Genomic DNA, 21,387 nt, shown 5'->3' on the forward strand with positions numbered 1-21,387 from the left:
TATATATATATATATATATATATATATATATATATATATATATATATATATAGTTTTTTTATTTATTTATTTTATTATTTTTTGTCATGTATAAGCTACCTCTGATGAGTTATTTTGTCATTTTTTTTCATTAATGCTTGCCTGTTTGTTCCTTAGAGTTTACTGGTTATTTTTATCTATTTATTTTCTTTTTCTTTTAATTTTGTCCCTATTCTGATGTGATAATTTATGATTTTTATCTTTGTACTTTTTATCAATTTTTCAGCCTGATGCCATCTGTGAAAATGAAACGTTACAATAAACGAGGAAGGAAATCTGCTGTATCCCGGCTTACCTCGTGTATCTATCTCTATCTATTTATCTCTATCTATCTATCTGTCTATCTATATATAGTCTTTCCTCTCACAACTGTCTAAGCGATCGTTGTTGGTTTAGTTTCAACAAGCTGTAATTGACGTTATTGGCGTTTTCAAGAGTTTTTCATGATACCGGTGACACTTAAAGAATTTTGCATAATTAACATATATATATATATATATATATATATATATATATATATATATATATATATATATATATATATATATAGATAGATAGATAGATAGATAGATAGATAGATAGATAGATATAGATATAGATATATAATGAATGAAGATATTGCTCCATTAATATTTGTAGCTGGGTGCTTCACCAATATTTGTAGCTGGGTAAAAAAAAAAAAAAAATCACTAGTTCCAGTCATCAGTGTGAAAGCATGTCATTGAAGTTGTCATTGAGTTGTTTGCTGACAGCGTGTTCTGCTAAGTATAGGCCTGCATTCAGAAACCCGTTTTCAAAGGCTACGAAGATGATAACCGTGTTCTCAAGACTTTTTCTCTTTAAGCATGTAGAGGTACTGCTAATCTGTCATTAAAATCTAAAAAAAAGAAAAGCCCTTAAAAACCGGTATCACTTTTCAAAATAGTGGAGGTTCGCCGTGTTATCTTTTTCTTTAATAGCATCACCATTTATGGAATGCTATTTAGGATGCAGGGCGTACTGTTACTTACTCTTTGTTTAACAACGCATTGGTAGAACCTTCGAGCGGTAAAAGGCAAATAATCACTGTCTTTTGATACCCAGGTAATTAGGAAAACCCTCTGTACAGTTTGTACATATATATTTACAGTTTACATACAACACCACTTTAGTACTGAGCCAAAGAGAACTGAATCTCACTCAGCACAGGGATATGTAGACTGTCACTGTTCTTGTCACCACAATAAAGTCACTTATACACTGTCACTTGCGCTCATTTCCCTGCCTCATACACGCAAGGTACACACTTGTAGGAAAGACTCAGGGTGTATGTAGTCTTGGTGTAATTGTTCGTGGCAGAGTTCACACACACAGGACACCGCGCACACCCAGCTGGCCGGCCAGATCAGAACTCTCCACCCAGCTGCCTGGGGCAATGCGGCATTCCTCAAGGTGCGGCGCTTGTGATCACGTGACATCGTAGGTGATAGGTTTCACAGGATCATATTTCACATATGAGTTATTCTATCTAGCTATTGCCTATTCATATGGTTTAACATTTACAATTATTAATTATTATTTTATTATTGCATATAATAGCTATTCTTATCTTAATATTTACCAATAAACTAGACACTACTCCCAGCGGGCGTCAGAATAGGAAATTTCCACTTATGCTTCTAGAATGTTCTGATCTACAGTTACAATAGTTCCCTACACTATGTGCTAACAAGCCGAAGTGTTTAAAAATATATATCGTCCTAAGTGTGTGTGTGTGTGTGTGTGTGTGTGTGTTTTAGTACCTGTTGCCGTATCAAGAGAACGTGCAAATGCCGAAGATCCTTTCATTCAGGTATCAGTGTTTGCTTGCAGGTATAAACGTACATACGTACTGTACATACAGCCTTACAATATCAATCTTAAATTTGACAAGGTGCCGGAAACATTAAGCAGTTCTGGATGATACAACAAAATCTCCATTTATTTTCTGCCTTAAATTGAGAGAATTAGTGCGCATGATAATCGTACAGCTATAAATCCTGTTGAGTGCATGGCAGCAACTCCCACCACACCACGGGCAAGTCTCTGAACCACGCCTTTCTGGTGTAAATGTTGCGACGCTCCCTCTTATGCGGGTCTTGCACCTCCTGCCAAGGCGTCAGACTTCTCCGGTATTGACCGTCACTTTCCAGATCACTATCGAAGTAAGTTTCTGAGTCAAATTCACTTTCATAACCCACTACTTGGTAGATAGGAGGGTGGCTGGGTCTTCGTGGTGCGTGGCGGGTTGGGGCGTAGCTGCAAACAGTTAACAGACTAACATTATATTCTTCCAAATAGGCATTTCCAGTTAATGCAGAGAGAGAGAGAGAGAGAGAGAGAGAGAGAGAGAGAGAGAGAGAGAGAGAGAGAGAGAGAGAGAGAGAAACGTAACCATGCTAATACAGCTCAGGCAGACATACATAAAGAACAATTGGTTAACTAATTATGCGAAATACATTACCACAGTTGAACAGCTATTAATACCTGCATGAAGTAGTACAGAAATAATCATCCACTTCTCATAAGACAAGAAATTCTTCTCCTGAACACATCAGTTTCGTACGAGTACAGTAACAAGAGTTGCAAGAAGGTACTCACATCGCTCCCCGTATTGAGTACACCAGCTCCTTCCCTTGGGCAACCCGGATTAGGTTCCAGCGCTCCATAATGTGATCTCCCTGACAGGTAGAAACTAATTACGCTATCAGTATTCACAACCGTTCAAGCTCTGTTAAATATGCGTTAGATCGTTAGAAAAATTATTATAGCCTATGTCTTGTATGTGAAAAAGAACAAAAAGAATAGTAACCATATAACAGGTGCTTTAAGCTGCGCAGCAACTTAAAGGACTTTCCCCCAGCGGCTGGGAGGGGTTCTAATTTGTAAACGCGTCACAGACCTGGGCTATACGGAGCCCGAATACCCATTCCGCGCAGTGTCGCGCCGCCGTGATGGTTGCGGTGAGTGACACGTTGCTTTAAATGACTGTTTTCAATATGTGGAGCTTTATCTGAATTCCGATAACACTATTGTGTTCATGAGAGTTCTTCCTACTTAATGTAATAATATATTTCAGCATTCGATGATTAACTGTTGAAAATAGCGAGCATAAGTAAAATATTATAAACATTTTTTAACATCTTCACAGTTCAGCTCGTCATAATACCATTTTCTTTTATGTTTTGTCAAAATTTTACAATACGAGTATATTTTAATTCTGAAGTGACTGCTGAGTCCAATAGTGTCAACCAAAACTGGTTATCCCGTACATGAAGTGAGTTATAGCATAAAATTCTCGCATTTTGCGAACTTCATACTCGTAAATCGAAACATGCAAAATACGGCAAAACGGTGGGTCTGATGAAGAAATGACATAAAATAAGAAAGCTGCGCCGTCAAAAGTTATCAACGTGTAGCTGTTTCCGAGACTGAAATCGCAATTTTTATATGTGATGGATACCAAAAGGTGCCCCGTGGCCAAATCATCGTTGTATCCTCCAGGGGCAAGGCGGAGAGGTTGGTTGTAGAGATGTGCGGTAACAGAATTAGAAACCTCTCGCTCCGCTCGGGGAATAATAATAAGCTGATTAATAATAAATAAAGTACAATCCTTACCCTGCCATAGCCTCGTTTCAGGAGTAGGTGTTGTGTAGTCTTCCAAGCGATAACAACTCCAGTTGTGACTGCCACCACGGGTACCCTTTGGCATCGTGTAGTCGTTCAGAAGTACTTACGTAACTAAAGTGTGTGTGTGTGTGTGTGTGTGTGTGTGTGTGTGTGTGTGTGTGTGTGTGTGTGTGTGTGTGTGCTGATCAATATTATAAAATTAATGTAAAAATAAGGATAATACTAAGAATATAATGTAATATATATATATATATATATATATATATATATATATATATATATATATATATATATATATATATATATATATATATATATATATATATATATATATATATATATATATATATATATATATATATATATATATATATATATATATATATATATATATATATATATATATATATATATATATATGAAGAAAATAATGATGTAATAATCCACTATGTACTCACATCCAGTACACTGTGTGGCAGCTGACAAGATTGCTGCTAGTCGTCTCAGCCACTGCAAAGACGGTGACGGTGAATGCCACGCTGACCACCAGCAGCCCGAGGACCAAGAATCCCCAACTGAAGCACGACGGCAGAAAGATACGAAAAGTTTATGGTGTGTATGTTATGAAAGAGCACACACACACACACACACACACACACACACACACACACACTGAATTGTGCAATTAAATTGAATAACAAGTGTGATTCTTAGATACCTACTTAATAAAACGTCATTTGCAATTTCGCCTCCTAAGCATAGCAATTGATGTGATTGTTGGAATGGTAATAAGGAACGCTTTAGACTAAATTTAAGTTCGTTGGCAATAAATATCATAATGTAGACAATAGGCAATACAATACGAGTCAGACTTAAAAAGGTCCGTTACGAGAGAGAGAGAGAGAGAGAGAGAGAGAGAGAGAGAGAGAGAGAGAGAGAGAGAGAGAGAGAGGAGGGGGTGGAGTCGGAATCTCGCCTCAATTTGGCGTTTTCCAGCCACATGTAGAGGCGTCGCAGGATGGTATTTTCTCCTCCTGGTGGACCTCCGTCACTCTCGAAAAAGGAATCGTCGCTGTGGGAGATGCATGACTCACAAGAACACCCAGATGATGATGACGAATGGTTACGATGACGACGACCTCGACATAAGGTTCTCAGTAGATCAAAATTGACTGCGTCATCTGAGTCTGTTGTTATGTTGCCTGCCTCGCTCCTGCCGGCGGCCTGCGAGTAATCACTTTTGTTGCCTAAGGAAGTGAAAGCGGGAATTCACAAATTTGCCAACAGCGTGTTAAAGATACAAATAATTGATGATATTGAAATAACATCACTATCTTTATACGAGGGCAAGGTTAGGTTAGGTTAGGTCTAGTGTTCATTAGTTTCACTGCTTTTTACAGTTGTTTTTGTGTCGTTCACGATTTCAAAACTGCATCTTATTTTGCAGTCAGTGGAAATTAGTAGGTAGAAAAGGTTACTTCCATAATTCCCTAAATAATTTAATTTTAACTCATAATAATTTTTGAAAAAGTTGACGGTTATCAGAATACTTATACCTTCATTTACATTGTCCCAATGTTCAGCCTCGCCTGCTCCCCGTGCTTTGTCCTCATCACGGCCAGTAACCGTTTCATGCTCCTTATCCATATCCTTTATTCCGTATTATGTAAATTGCTACGATATGATGAACGATCCATATTAGCCTCCTTGTACACAGTTGTACTGCATCTTCATTATAATATGAGTTACTTGGTAGCACATTACTCTTGCCAATGAGGCACAGTAAGGCCCGGATTTTGAAACACTGCTCACACGCCACGACTATTTTCAACGGTCACAGAGATTATTAGTCCGGTTCTCAAGAGTATTTTTCCAGTCATTAATGTAGAAAACTTGCTGCTATGTCACTAGAACCATAAAAAAAAAATAAATAAATAAACACACGTGTAGAGCCTTTTGAATGTACGAATAGTGGAGGTGCGGCGCCGAAGTGTTTCAGAATGGACCAAGTTTCCTTCTTAAATCTGCTGCTCTTTCGCCACAGATTTGGTATAAAAATTCTTGCCAGTGGAGGTGGTCTTTCTATGACAAATTCGTCAAAAATGTAGGAGAGGTGTCTGCAGAGGTTGTATACAGTCAGCTTAGAGACACATCTGGTGCTCAGTGGAGCAGGACAGGATATTTGGTTTCCGCTGATAATGTAGGATTGTCATCTTACACAATACACACTTTAACAGATATCAGGGACTCAACAACATGTCTTTAGCTTTTAAATAGTAACATCAGCAAAATAGGTACAGGATGACCCAAATAAACCTCCCACATTTTCAAAGTAGATGATTAACAAATAGTTAAGGATAACCAAATTATTATTTGCACACATGAAACTTCATTATATAGAGTTTTCACATATTCACGTTTTGAAGATGACATCCTCAAAACCGGTTGGCCGTCTTTGTCTATACACGCTTGTAGGCGACTTCTGAAGATTGCCATGACTTGACGGATCATGTCCTACTGAATTGCAACTTAAACCCTTACAGTGTCGAATTGTTTTTCAAAGCATGTAAACATAAGCGGTATTTTTACTTTCGTTATTAGAAATTTTACTCGAATTCCATTTTTTCCAAAAGATAGCGTATGTACTCAATACATATAAAAAATATGAGCATGTGCATGCACGCAAGAATATAGGATAAATCAATATAAAATAAATAATAAACTAGAAAAGAGTAACTGGCAACTCGACACAGTCGTCGCCCAGAGTAGAGTAGCGATTGGTAACTTTATTATAAAGTGTTTCCCATAGTGTATGTACCTGACAGTGTGTAATTTTTGCTCTCTTTATAAATGTGGTATACAAATTTTGTTGAATCTTATAATTATGAGGGTTGAGGTGAATGTTGTAGAAATTATGAATGATCACTGTGAGCGACACACGAACCCAGCCATTGGGAGAGGAAGCCAGCTCATCTCAGTGCCGGTCCCAAGCCAGGATAAATGGGGAGGGTTAGCGGTAGGAATGGCATCCAGCTGTAAAAACCTGCGGCAAAACCATGGAGCGAAGTCAAGAGTATGAAAATACAGCTAGGGCCTCCCCTGTATGCGACCCGCAGGAGCCTCGCCTTGCTGTGATAAGTGGGAGAAGGCTACCGTGTCCTGGGCGGGCACGGCTAAAGAAGATAATCCAAAGAGTTGGTTCCTTAAATGTGGGGAGCATGACGGGAAGGAGTAGAGAAGTAGCGGATGTGATAAAGAGGAGAAAAATTAACATCTTTGTGTCCAGGAGACTAGATGGCGAGGTAATAAGGCCAGAGAACTGCGAGATGGGTACAAGCTTTTACAGTGGAGCAAACAAGGAAGGAAGAGGTGTGGGAGTGGTATTGGATGGTGAGTGGAAGAAACACATTGTGAGTGTAAACAGGTGTAGTGACAGAGTAATGAGCATTAAGTTAATGTATATAAAAGTCACAATTAACATCATCAGTGCCTACGCACCACAAGTCGGATGTAGTATTGAGGAGAAAGAGGATTTTTGGAAACAGATGGATGTACAAATCATTGGGATCGGTGAGGAAGAATCATCCTTGGGAGTGATCTGAATGGCCATGTGGGAAGAAATAGAAATGTTATTGAGAGAATACATGGGGGATGGGGTGTGGGAGAGAGAAATGAAGAAGGTGAAAATGTGGTGGATTTTGCAGTGGCTTTCGACATGGCAATCTTGAATACTTTTTATAAGAAACAGGAAAATATGTGGACATTTTGCAGTGGAGGAAGGAAAAGTGAGATCGATTTCTTAATGTGTAGGAGAAATAACGAAGGAAATAAAGAATTTTAAGGTTATCAATGGCGAGAGTGTCGCACCTCAACACAGGCTGATCGTGATAGACTTCGAGATGAAAGAGGAAAGAAGGGGCAGACAACAACGAACATCAAGAATTAAATGGTGGAGGTTGAAGGATGAGGAGTTGAAAGCGGAGTTTAAAATCAAAGTGCTGGACAGGATGGTAGAAGCTGAAGATCCAGACACATGGTGGACAACAAACATGGTGGACAACAAACAAATTCTTAAACATCTATCACTTCACAACCTTCTATCTGATCGCCAGTATGGGTTCCGTCAAGGCCGCTCTACTGGTGATCTTCTGGCTTTCCTTACTGAGTCTTGGTCATCCTCTTTTAGAGACTTTGGTGAAACTTTTGCCGTTGCCTTGGACATATCAAAAGCCTTTGATAGAGTCTGGCACAAAGCTTTGATTTCCAAACTACCCTCCTACGGTTTCTATCCTTCTCTCTGTAACTTCATCTCAAGTTTCCTTTCTGACCGTTCTATTGCTGCTGTGGTAGACGGTCACTGTTCTTCTAAATCTATTAACAGTGGTGTTCCTCAGGGTTCTGTCCTGTCACCCACTCTCTTCTTATTATTCATTAATGATCTTCTAAACCAAACTTCTTGTCCTATCCACTCCTATGCTGATGATACCACCCTGCACTTTTCCACGTCTTTTCATAGACGTCCAACCCTTCAGGAGGTAAACATATCACGCAGGGAAGCCACAGAACGCCTGACTTCTGATCTTTCTAAAATTTCTGATTGGGGCAGAGCAAACTTGGTATTGTTCAATGCCTCAAAAACTCAATTCCTCCATCTATCAACTCGACACAATCTTCCAGACAACTATCCCCTCTTCTTCAATGACACTCAACTGTCCCCCTCTTCTACACTGAACATCCTCGGTCTGTCCTTTACTTATAATCTGAACTGGAAACTTCACATCTCATCTCTAGCTAAAACAGCTTCTATGAAGTTAGGTGTTCTGAGACGTCTCCGCCAGTTTTTCTCACCCCCCCAGCTGCTAACTCTGTACAAGGGCCTTATCCGTCCATGTATGGAGTATGCTTCACATGTCTGGGGGGGTTCCACTCATACTGCTCTTCTAGACAGGGTGGAATCAAAAGCTTTTCGTCTCATCAACTCCTCTCCTCTAACTGACTGTCTTCAGCCCCTCTCTCACCGCCGCAATGTTGCATATCTAGCTGTCTTCTACCGCTATTTTCATGCCAACTGCTCTTCTGATCTTGCTAACTGCATGCCTCCCCTCCTTCCGCGGCCTCGCTGCACAAGACTTTCTTCTTTCTCTCACCCCTATTCTGTCCACCTCTCTAACGCAAGAGTTAACCAGTATTCTCAATCATTCATTCCTTTCTCTGGTAAACTCTGGAACTCTCTGCCTTCTTCTGTATTTCCACCTTCCTATGACTTGAATTCCTTCAAGAGGTTTCAAGACACTTATCCACCAATTTTTGACCACTGCTTTGACCCTTTTATGGGACTGGCATTTCAGTGGGCATTTTTTTTTATTAGATTTCTGTTGCCCTTGGCCAGTATCCTTCCTACATAAAAAAAAAAAAAAAAAAAAACAGCAGGCACATAATTGAGATAATATATGACAGAATGGGAAATGAAGAAGCAGAAAGAGCCTACAGAGGAACAAATAAAGAAGCGAACAGGTCAGTAGCACAAGCGAAAGCTAGAGCAAGGAAGACATGTACGATAAATTGGAAATCAGGGAGGGTGAGAAGAGGATATTTGCACTAACAAGACAGAGAGAGAAGTCAACAAAGGATTTTACGCATATCAAGCAGGTTAAAAATAAGGAAGGAAGAGTTTTAATTGATGACAATGAAATAAGAGACCGATGGAAAGAATATTTCAATGCACTTTTGAATGAGGAAAACCCAAGAGGAGTGTTGGAGGATGGGGAACCAAATGACAGGAGAACAATAGCAATTTCAAGGGAGGAAGTCAAACAAGCATTGAGGAAGATGAACGATGGGAAGGCAACAGGGCTGGATAACATACCTGTAGAGGTGTGGAAAAGTTTAGAAGAGGGACTTGAGTGGCTGTGTTGGTTGTTAAATAAGATCTATGAGAAGGAGAAAATCCCAAATGCATGGAGATGCAGCGATATTGTCCCAATATACAAGGAGAAAGGAGACATTCAGGACTGTAAAAATTACAGAGAAATTAAATTAATGTCGCATACAATGAAACTGTACAAAAGGATAATTGAGAAAAGAGTAAGGGGAGAAACACAGGTGGGAGACGAACAATTTGGATTTATGCCGGAGAGAAGTACTACCTGTTACTGTATGTAAAAAATTGTAAAGCGTATGTATCTCACGTCAATATTCCTCGGCATTCATAAGGGAAATGTTCAATAGTTTTCTATTTGCATGAAAACGTGTAATGTGTGTAAGTATCAGTATTTAATGCTATATTAAGCACCGAAGCCGATGCTCACTTGTTGGTAGAGTGTGGTTAACCCACTGATCACCTACAGGCGTCACTCACGGCCAAGTCGCGCTCAGGCAAAGACGGTCAGGATGGTGACCGAGGTAAATACTTTAATTTTGTAGTAAAAACTGATTGTCATAGTGCCAAGTTGATTGCATCATTGTTAATGAATATTGTAATATGTTGAAAGTGTTTAATATCAGTGTATAATGTTATTTTTGTAAGAAATTGAGACCGAGAACTTGTTTGCAGTTCTTACGGTCATGCCTACCTCATCAATAAACGTCAGAGAGAACTGCCTTTCCTCGACACTACGATGATGGGTGTGATCAGTAAAACAGATTACCTGAAAGCCAATTGATGCCCAGCCGGTGTGGCTACAGTAAGAACTCGACCTACAAGCAAGAAATTGGCTCCATGTGAAACCGTAGCAAGAGTGAGTCACTGGACGAGGGGACGCTGACATAAGCCTATAGGTTGACCTCTGAGGCCCTGGGGTCAGCTCTACCCTTGACAACATCCACTCCCTTCTACCCACTGTGCCTCGCCACCATTTTGTTGAACCCATGGTCACAGGCAAGAAAGTATAATAGTATGTATGTGCACTGAATTGAGTAGCCTGAGTGAAAATTACCCACAGTTAGCTAGTGTTAGAGTGGTAATTTTAATTGCTCTTTCATTGTCTCAGTATTGACACAATTAAGTTGTTAGATATGTCTGATATTGAGGAAATTAATGCCGTAAATGGCATTAGGGAAGGTGAAGATGAGCAAATGGACAAGGGTCAAGCTTGTAATGAAGAAGCTAGTGTCAGGGAGCGAGTGCCGACCGACTAAGGAAGAGAATATCAATTCAGTGTAACCAAGGGAAGAGCAGAGTCCTGTAAGCGTAAATGGAGCAGTGTTACCAGCAAAATTAAGAAAGGACTAAAAATTGTAATTAGCCCCTTTGAATTAGAGCCCATGTCAAGTGAAGTAATAGAGGCATTTCATCAGTATTATGTGGAATACACAAAACTGGTGGAACTAGAGCCAGAAAAGTCAGAGGAGCTAAATGAAGAGCTGGAACACAATCAACGAGTTCACCATGAAATATTAGAAAGTATAGAATGTAAAAGAAAAGAGTTAAAGAATGACAAAGGATCAATTTGTTCTAGCAAACGGTCTAGGCCAGTGGTTCCCAAACTAGGGGGCGCGCCCCCCTAGGAGGGCGCGAGGAGGATACAAGGGGGGCGTGAATTCATCTGCTCAAAATTATTTGTTTAATTAGAATAATAAAATCATTCAAAGAACAAATATCTGTCATTACATACATGCAAAGTATAATTATAGCAGTCACTCCAACCCGTTTTCTATTAAGCTAGTTCTCTTTACACGTTTTGGACAAGTCAATGATACCAACCACACTGACGCCACTGAGGGACTCGTCACAAACTCCAAATACTCCATCCCGTCAACCTGAGCACATATTCCCCTTGTCCACAGTAGGGATTTATTTCACTCTTCAATTCTGGATCACATACGTGTATGAGTGACATTGTAACCTTGACGATTTGCAAGGGTAGAACGATGCAGAATGGAATGTCTTGTGTGAAATACTCGTTGTGATCGAAAGTGTGAAATGTAAATAATACGCGGTGAGTTTTGTACGCTAGTTTGAATGTATGTGGTGAAGTGTGTGCGTTGATTCCAGTATAGGCGGCGAAAAGTGTGTGTGACAAATTAAGTGTACTGTATATGTTGCTGGGTTGATGGTTCAATCGCCATATCTATTCACTTAATAAAAAACGTTAATAAAAATCTCAGACAGCAGAAAGAAGCGAATCTATTATAAAAAAGTGGAAATGATAAAACAAAGCCAAAAAACACGATAACAGACTAAACCACTGCAAACACAAACTCAACTCTCGACACGTAAGCAAAACTAAACCACCGTGCGCGCACTGCTCTACATCACACCAAAAACGTACCATCATATCACAATTCAGTCATCGCCAAAATCGCTAATATAGGATCCAACAAACAAAGGTACATGAGCACAACTATGCCAAGGTCGACTGTATGCAAAACATCGCTCGTCAAATCAACACATTACATCACAGTATAACTGAGCATTTTCGTGCGTGTAGTTTTACTCCGTTTGCTTCTTCTCGTTGTATTTTCCGCAGTTGTTCTCATTGTCATTATTGTTAAGATATAAGCCACGTTGTGTGCTGAATATTTGTGGTATGTTACAGATTTATGATTTCCAGTTGTGTGATCTATGTTATATGAATGTGTGGTGTGGTGCATGCCAATACGGTATGTTATATAACTACTTAGTTCCATGGTGCAGTTTATAAGTTTGTTGCTATTTTCACTTTGCAGAAATGTCTGGGGCAAAGAAAAGAAAGTATTCAGATGAATATATCAAGTATGGCTTCACTGTTATAGAGAGGAATGGATTTCATCTCCCTCAGTGTGTCATATGCCATACAGTCCTCAGCAATGACGCCTTAATACCTGGTCGTCTGGAGCGACATTTGAGCACAAACCACAAAGCATTAAAAGAAAACCCAAAGGAGCTCTTCACAGCCATACTGCATGAGCTGAATCGTATGAAGCTGGACTCAAGCAGTGTTTTTCATCAAGAAACGTGGAAACTGGTGGAAGCATCTTACGAGCTGTCACTACTTATTGCAAAAGCAAAGAAGCCTCACTCTGTGGGGGAAACTCTTGTAAAACCCTGCCTTTTGAGTGCTGCAAATACTGTGCTTGGGGAAGAAAGCCAAAGAAAGTTATCAAAGATTTCCTTATCAGATAACACAGTGAAGCGTCGCATTGACGAACTTTCAGAAGACATAAAAGAACAAGTTTTGGACAAAATAAAAGCATCTCGCTTCTTTGCAATACAGTGCGATGAAAGTACTGATGTTGCTCACCTCTGCCAGCTGCTTGTTTATTCTCGATTCGTGGATGAAGGAACTGTGAAAGAAGAAATTCTTTTCTCAGCAGCACTGGAGACAACAGCAAAGGCCATCGATGTTTTTTCAAAGGTTGATGAGTTTTTCCAAGAGCACGGTCTTTCATGGGAAAAATTAGTCGGTGTTTGTACTGATGGTGCCCCATCAATGATTGGATCTCGCTCTGGATTTGTGAAGCTGGTGAAAGAAAAAAATCCTGCTGTAACTGGGACTCACTGTGTTATCCACAGACAGTCATTAGCAAGCAAAACTCTGCCTAGTAATCTACGCAGTTCACTGAATTTGGCAATAAAAGTGGTGAATTTTGTAAAGAATAGCTCTTTGAATTCTAGGCTTTTCACAGCTCTTTGCTCAGATTTGGGCACTGATTACAAGACTCTCCTGTTTCACACCGAAGTCCGCTGGCTTTCCAAGGGAAACATGCTGAGTCGTCTTTACGAGCTCAAAGATGAAGTGGAAATTTTCTTGCAGAAGCAGAAACAAGACAAACTGTATGAAGCATTCAGAGAGGAAGACTTTCAGCTCTCATACCTTGTGGACTTTTTTGAGGCTATCAACAACCTCAATTTGAAGTTACAAGGAAGAAACACAAACATCATTGCACACTCTGATGTGATCAGAGCTTTCACCGAAAAAATTCATCTTTGGAAACGAAAAGTACAAGTTGGGAACTTTTCATCGTTCTCACATCTGAATGAGCTCTTATCTGAGAAGAGAAACATTGAGCAGTATGACGTGACAAAAGAGGTTTTATCACATCTGCATTCCCTTGCTGAGGAATTTATGCACTATTTTCCAGATGTCTCAATGGAGAATTCTCTTTGGACATTGGTGCAGAATCCATTTAACACTGATGTGGAGTTGTTACTGGAATCACTGCAAGAGGAAGCCATCGATTTGAAATGTGACTCCAGCGCGAAAAGGGACTTTGAAACAATGAAGTTAGAAGAGTTTTGGGTGAAATATCTCCCCATTTACCCAAAAGTAGGTGAAGAAGCACTTCGTGTGATTCTTCCCTTTTCTTCTACTTATCTTTGTGAAGCAGGATTTTCAGCTCTTGTTGTTCTGAAAACAAAACAGCGCAACCGACTTGATGTAGAAAATGACTTGCGTTGTGCGCTGTCATCCTTCAATCCTAGAATTTCTGATCTTGTGAGGAAGAAGCAGCAGCATCCATCTCACTAAATTAGTTCATAAATTTTGCCTTAGTCTCATGAGTCATTCCAAATATTATATGCCATGTTTTCAAATTATTTTTTCTTAAAACTGCAACTCAATTTTGCCAATTTGCTAATGTTCAAACCTTTTTTTTCGCTCACTTTGAACCAAATGTTTCCATTTTAGTTACTGGAATGTAGTATTATTTGTTTGAGTGGCTTTCTTTATTAAAATGTAATACAAACAAATATGTTTTCCTGAACAATGCTAAGAAATAAATGTAAGAATCATTTCATATGAAAAAAAAAAAGAGGCACTGGGGGCGTGCGGGTCTACTGGAAGCAAAAAGGGGGCGTCAGGTAAGATAGTTTGGGAACCACTGGTCTAGGCATTCTAGAGTCTCATCTACTTCATCACGTTCATCAGCAGCACAAAGAAAGCAAGAAGCAGCAGCAAAGGTAGCCAGACTTAGAAAGGAAATGGAATATCATAATAGTTTAGCAGAGGCAGAAGTTATGTTAGCTAAGACAAAAGCAGAGGCAGAAGTTATGTTAGCTAAGACAAAAGCAGGGGCAGAAGCAATGTTCTCAAAGAAAAAGAAAGAGAGAGGTTTAGCAGTTGCTAGTGCAGAACTTAATGCTCTTAGCTTAGTTGAAGAAGTAAAAATGCTTTCAGGTAATGATGAAAGTGTAGAGGAGCAAAGTTATCTTCATCAATACATAGAGTCACAAAATGAAATGAAAGCACAAGCAATTGCAAATCAACAAAGTGATAATGCCATGTCTCACAAATATGTTACATTCCATGACCCGCAGAAACCTTCTTGCAAAATGAGATAATGAATTGATGACAAATGAAGTAGATGGACAAATATGTAGTGAACCTCAAGCAATAAATCTCAACCCTACAGCTCAAAGTCTTGTACTAAGTTCTCATAGACACACTCATAATGTCAACATGCCTAATAATGTGAAACAGAATCATCAATCGTTTTCCCATCCTGGGGGAACCTTTGCAATCAACATACCTGATCCCAAGTGGAGCCTCCCTCCAATAGAACTTAACAGTTTTGATGGAGAAACCCATGGGATTTCCAGGTTGGTTGAAAAACTTTGAAACTTATGTAGAATCTAGAACTTCAATTAGTAAAGAGAGACTTGCCTACTTAGACAGGTATACAACTGGTAAGGCAAAGAATGCATTTGAAATGTTAATGCACTTTAACTCCAATGCTGACTATGTGCAAGCAAAGAAAATTCTTAGGGATAGATTTGGAAACAAAAGTATCATAGCTGATGCTTATGCTTACACAAAAAAGTTAATGAATTGGCTACCAATCTCTCCACATAATGGTCCAGCATTAACAGTATTCTCAGATTTTTTGAAGTGCTGTTTAGCTGCAATGAAACACACTTCTCATTTGTCATTTCTGAATGACCCTAGAGAGCAGAGAAAGGTGCTAGCAAAACTCCCTGAACATATTGTTCATGACTGGAGAAAGCAAGTAATGATATATCTTGATACTAACAGTAATAACAACTCTCCTAGTAGTGATGAAGAGCACCACCCACCCTTTGAAATGTTATGTGAATTTGTCCAGAAAGAAGCAAAAGGAGCAAGCGGTCACTTTGTTTCCTGGGATTCAGTAAGTAGGGAAGTAAATGATTGGTTTAAAACTCAAACAAAGGCAACCAATTGGAAACAAAGGGAATCAAACATTATGACAAAGGATAGAGGGAGTAGAACTTTCACGGCTAAATCAATTGAGGAAAAACCAATGGGGTCATTCCAAAGTAAAGTAAATGTACAAGTCAACAAACAGTATCCCAAGGACCAGGACAGGAAAAGATGATTCTGTCACTACTGTACAAAGGATCATGATTTGGATGAATGCAAGGAATTTGCCAAACTTGATGGTAATATTAGGTACAAATTTGCTAAAGAAAAATGGTTATGCACAGGGTGTCTAAAAATGGGTCACAAAGGAAAGGATTGTAGAAGAAGGAAAGTTTGTAAAGTATGTCAGAGATACCACCCCACAGCTCTTCACAATGATGATATGACAAGAACTGAGAACCAAAGGGTGCCAGCACAAGGAACTCAGCCTAAAGATGATAAACCCACAGTAGTAGCAAATAAGGTCAAAGTGACAGAATCAGTGACACATGACATGCACACCATGATAGTTCCTGTATGGTTACATCATGTTAGTAAAGAGAATAAAGTTTTAGTGTATGCCCTGCTGGATGAGCAGTCTGATGCTTCATTCATCAAGGAAAGCACTCTGGATAAATTGGGAGTTAGCGGACCATCAGTGTCACTCAATGTCCACACAATAAGTGGAAAACAAATCACTGATTCTACCAAAATTCATGGATTTAAAGTGAGAGGATATAATGGAGAAGTGGAAATATCAATCCCTTCAGCATATTCAACAGAAAACATTTCAGCTGGACAGAGTCAGATACCAAGGCCTGAGACTGCTTGTGACTGGCCCCACTTAAAGGCAATCTCTGACAAACTAATGAAATATGACCCAAATGTTGACATAGGACTCCTCATTGGTCTTGATTGTGCAGAAGCCATTATGGCAGAAGAGCAAATAGCAGGTGATAGCAAGAAGCATCCCTATGCTCGCAGGACAGAGCTAGTGTTACTGTGTGTAAAGCGTATGTACCTCATGTGATTATTCCTCGGCATATATAAGTGAAATGTTCAATAGTTTTCTATTTGCATGAAAACGTGTAATATGTGTGAGTATCAGTATTTAATGCTATATTAAGCACCGAAGCCGATGCTCACTTGTTGGTAGTGTGGGGTTAACCTGCTAGTCGCCTTCGGGCATCACTCACGGCCAAGTCGCGCTCAGACAAAGACGGGCAGGATGGTGACCGAGGTAAATACTTTAATTTTGTAGTAAAAACTGATTGTCATAGTGCTAAGTCAATTGCATGTATTGTTAATGAATATTGTAATATGTTGAAAGTGTTTAATATCAGTGTATAATGTTATTTTGTAAGAAATTGAGACCGAGAACTTGTTCGCAGTTCTTACGGTCATGCCTACCTCATCAATAAATGTCAGAGAGAGAACTGCCTTTCCTCGACCCTACGATGATGGGTGTGATCAGTAAAACAGATTACCTGAGAGCCAATTGATGCCCAGCCGGTGCGGCTACAGTAAGAACTCGGCCTACAAGCAAGAAATTGGCTCCATGTGAAACCGTAGCAAGAGTGAGTCACAGGACGAGGGGACGCTGACGTAAGCCTATAGGTTGACCTCTGAGGCCCCGGGGTCAGCTCTACCCTTGACGACAACCACTCCCTTCTACCCACTGTGCCTCGCCACCATTTTGTAGAACCCATGGTCACAGGCAAGAAAGTATAATAGTATGTATGTGCACTGAATTGAGTAGCCTAAGTGAAAATTACCCACAATTAGCTAGTATTAAGAGTGGTAATTTTAAATTGCTCTTTCAGTGTCTCAGTATTGACACAATTAAGTTGTTAGATATGTCTGATACTGAGGAAATTAATGCCGTAGATGGCCTTAGGGAAGGTGAGAGTGAGCAAGTGGACTGGGATCAAACTTGTATTGAAGAAGTTAGTGTCAGGGAGCGAGTGCCAACCGATAAAGGAAGAGAATATCAAGTCAGTGTAACCAAAGGAAGAGCAGAGTTCTGTAAGCGTAAATGGAGCAGTGTTACCAGCAAAATTAAGAAAGGATTAAAAATTGTAATTAGCCCCTTTGAATTAGAGCCCATGTCAAGTGAAGTAATAGAGGCATTTCATCAGTATTATGTGGAATACACAAAGCTGGTGGAACTAGAGCCAGAAAGGTCAGAGGAGCTAAATGAAGAGCTGGAACACAATCAACAAGTTCACCATGAAATATTAGAAAGTATAGAATGTAAAAGAAAGGAGTTAAAGAATGACAGAGGATCAATTTGTTCCAGCAAACGGTCTAGACATTCTAGAGTCTCATCTACTTCATCACGTTCATCAGCAGCACAAAGAAAGCAAGAAGCAGCAGCAAAGGTAGCCAGACTTAGAAAGGAAATGGAATATCATGATAGTTTAGCAGAGGCAGAAGTTATGTTAGCTAAGACTAAAGCAGATGCAGAAGTTATGTTAGCAAGAGACGAAGCAATGTTCTCAAAGAAAAAGAAAGAGAGAGATTTAGCAGTTGCTAGTGCAGAACTTAATGCTCTTAGCTTAGTTGAAGAAGTAAAAATGCTTCCAGGTAATGATGAAAGTGTAGAGAAGCAAAGTTATCTTCAACAATACATAGAGTCACAAAATGAAATGAAAGCACAAGCAATTGCAAATCAACAAAGTGACAATGCCATGCCTCACAAATATGTTACATTCCATGACCCACAGAAACCTTCTTCTTGCAATAGAGATAATGAATTGATGACAAATGAAGTAGATGGACAAATATTTAGTGAACCTCAGGTAATAAATCTCAACCCTACAGCTCAAAGTCTTGTACCAAGCTCTCGTAGACACACTCATAATGTCAACATGCCTAATAATGTGAATAATGTGAGACAGAATCATCAATCCTTTTCCCATCCTGGGGGAACCTTTGCAATCAACATACCTGATCCCAAGTGGAGCCTCCCTCCAATAGAGCCTAACACTTTTGATGGAGAACCCATGGAATTTCCAAGTTTGTTGAAAAACTTTGAAACTTATATAGAGTCTAAAACTTCTGTTGGTAAAGAGAGACTTGCCTACTTAGAGAGGTATACAACTGGTGAGGCAAAGAATGCCATTAAAATGTTAATGCACTTTAACTCTGATGCTGACTATGTGCAAGCAAAGAAAATTCTTAGTGATAGATTTGGAAACAAAAGCATCATAGCTGATGCTTACACAAATAAGTTAATGAATTGGCTACCAATCTCTCCGCATAATGGTCCAGCATTAACAGCATTCTCAGATTTTTTGAAGTGCTGTTTAGCTGCAATGAAACACACTTCTTATTTGTCATTTCTGAATGATCCTAGAGAGCAGAGAAAGGTGCTAGCAAAACTCCCTGAACATGTTGTTCATGACTGGAGAAAGCAAGCGATGATATATCTTGATACTAACAGTAATAACACTTCTAGTAGCAATGAAGAGCACCACCCACCCTTTGAAATGTTATGTGAATTTGTCCAGAAAGAAGCAAAAGGAGCAAGCAATCCATTTCTTTCCTGGAATTCAGTAAGTAGGGAAGTAAATGATTGGATCAAAACTCAAACATGGGCAACCAATTGGAAACCAAGGGAATCAAACATCATGACAAAGAATAGAGGGAGTAGAACTTTCATGGCTAAATCAATTGAGGAAAAACCAATGTGGTCATTCCAAAGTAAAGCAAATGTACAAGCCAACAAACAGTATCCCAAGGACCAGGAAAGGAAAGGACAATTCTGTCACTACTGTACAAAGGATCATGATTTAGATGATTGCAAGGAATTTGCCAAACTTGATGGTAATACTAGGTACAAATTTGCTAAAGAAAAACGGTTATGTACAGGGTGTCTAAAAATGGGTCACAAAGGAAAGGATTGTAGAAGAAGGAAAGTTTGTAAAGTATGTCAGAGATACCATCCCACAGCTCTTCACAATGATGACATGACAAGAACTGAGAGCCAAAAGGTGCCAGCACAAGCAACTCAGCCTAAAGATGATAAACCCACAGTAGTAGCCAATAAGGTCAAAGTTACAGAATCAGTGACACATGACATGCACACCATGATAGTTCCTGTATGGTTACATCATGTTAGTAACGAAGAGAATAAATTTTTAGTGTATGCCCTGCTGGATGAGCAGTCTGATGCTTCATTCATCAAGGAAAGCACTCTGAATAAATTGGGAGTTAGTGGACCATCAGTGTCACTCAATATCCACACAATAAGTGGAAAACAAATCACTGATTCTATCAAAATTCATGGACTTAAAGTAAGAGGTTATAATGAAGAAGCGGAAATATCAATCCCTTCAGCATATTCAACAGAAAACATTTCAGCTGGACGGAGTCAGATACCAAGGCCTGAGACTGCTTGTGACTGGCCCCACTTAAAGGCAATCTCTGACAAACTAATGAAATATGACCCAAACATTGACATAGGACTTCTCATTGGTCTTGATTGTGCAGAAGCCATTATGGCAGAAGAGCAAATAGCAGGTGATAGTAAGAAGCATCCCTATGCTCGTAGGACAGAGCTAGGTTGGGGGATCATTGGTAAAATCTCACCCCATTCAAGTCCATTGGAGGATACAGTGGTAGTCTACAGAACAGTGACACAAGAAGTAGAAATCAATGAAGAAAAGAGGGTTAATTTCTTAGTGGTTCCTACTAAAACCAAAGAGATGATTAATCCTTCTCAAGTGAGAGATATGTTTGAACTTGACTTCAGTGATAGAAAGTCAGCTGACACTCCATTATCATATGAAGATAAAAGGTTTATGAGTAAGATGAAAGAAGGAGTACATCAGCTGAAGGATGGCCATTATGAGTTGCCCCTTCCTCTTAAAGATGATAAGGTCAAGCTTCCAAACAACAAACTATTAGCAGAGCAGAGACTCAAGAAGTTAAGAGCTAAACTTGAGAAGGATAATCAACACAAAGGTGATTACAAAGTGTTCATGGATGATATGATTACAAAGGGTTATGCAGAGGTTGTACCGACAAAGGATTTAGTTAGGAATGATGGTAAGGTCTGGTACATTCCACATCATGGAGTCTATCATCCAAGAAAGCCAAAGAAGTTGAGAGTTGTATTTGACTGTAGTGCAAACTACAGGAACCAGTCATTAAACAGTCACCTGTTACAAGGCCCAGACCTTACCAACAAACTTATTGGAGTATTGTGTAGGTTTAGGCAAGAAAGCATTGCACTTGTATGTGATATAGAAACAATGTACCATCAAGTGAAAGTCAACCCAGAACACAGAGACATGTTAAGATTCCTTTGGTGGGAAAATGGTGACCTTAATAATAAGATGGCTGAATACAGGATGACAGCTCACCTGTTTGGAGCTACTTCATCTCCAAGTGTAGCCAACTTTGCTCTTAAGAAAGCTGCAGATGACTACGGGTGTGGATCTGATGCAGCCAAGTTTGTAAGAAACAACTTTTATGTTGATGATGGTTTGAAGTCAGTAGCTACAATGGATGAAGCTGTCACTCTTATTCAGCAGAGCAAAGAATTATGTTACAAGGGAGGTTTTAACCTTCATAAGTTCTTGTCAAACAACAAAGATGTATTAGCTGCAATTTCTCC

At 39.4% G+C, this 21,387-nt stretch overlaps 3 protein-coding genes and 1 long non-coding RNA gene across 5 annotated transcripts; 3 read left to right on the forward strand and 1 right to left on the reverse strand.

The window, feature by feature from the left end:
- Positions 1-1,142: 1,142 nt before the first annotated feature.
- On the reverse strand, positions 1,143-5,861 carry LOC135103689 (uncharacterized). Of its 2 annotated transcripts, XM_064010263.1 has the most exons (6): positions 5,244-5,861; positions 4,664-4,934; positions 4,146-4,262; positions 3,676-3,760; positions 2,659-2,738; positions 1,143-2,316 (listed from the first exon to the last, which is right to left on the reverse strand). In XM_064010263.1, the coding sequence occupies exons 1-6, from the start codon at positions 5,332-5,334 to the stop codon at positions 2,049-2,051; spliced, it is 912 nt and encodes a 303-aa protein (XP_063866333.1). In that variant the 5' UTR covers positions 5,335-5,861; the 3' UTR covers positions 1,143-2,048. The 2 variants fall into 2 exon arrangements, with proteins under 2 accessions (XP_063866333.1, XP_063866334.1); XM_064010264.1 differs by lacking the exons at positions 2,659-2,738; positions 3,676-3,760.
- Positions 5,862-6,743: 882 nt separating this feature from the next.
- Positions 6,744-7,289, forward strand: LOC135103251 (uncharacterized). Its single transcript, XM_064009295.1, has one exon. It carries the CDS (start codon positions 6,744-6,746, stop codon positions 7,287-7,289), a length of 546 nt encoding a protein of 181 aa, XP_063865365.1.
- Positions 7,290-9,122: 1,833 nt separating this feature from the next.
- LOC135103691 (uncharacterized) lies at positions 9,123-11,283 on the forward strand. Its single transcript, XR_010270163.1, has 2 exons — positions 9,123-10,089; positions 10,241-11,283. It is a non-coding gene; the product is annotated as an uncharacterized LOC135103691 (long non-coding RNA).
- A 1,073-nt stretch (positions 11,284-12,356) lies between these two features.
- On the forward strand, positions 12,357-14,135 carry LOC135103252 (SCAN domain-containing protein 3-like). The gene has a single exon (XM_064009297.1). It carries the CDS (start codon positions 12,357-12,359, stop codon positions 14,133-14,135), a length of 1,779 nt encoding a protein of 592 aa, XP_063865367.1.
- Positions 14,136-21,387: the final 7,252 nt, after the last annotated feature.

The sequence above is a fragment of the Scylla paramamosain genome, chromosome 9, assembly GCF_035594125.1.
Source record: "Scylla paramamosain isolate STU-SP2022 chromosome 9, ASM3559412v1, whole genome shotgun sequence".
Taxonomy (NCBI): Eukaryota; Metazoa; Arthropoda; class Malacostraca; order Decapoda; family Portunidae; genus Scylla; species Scylla paramamosain.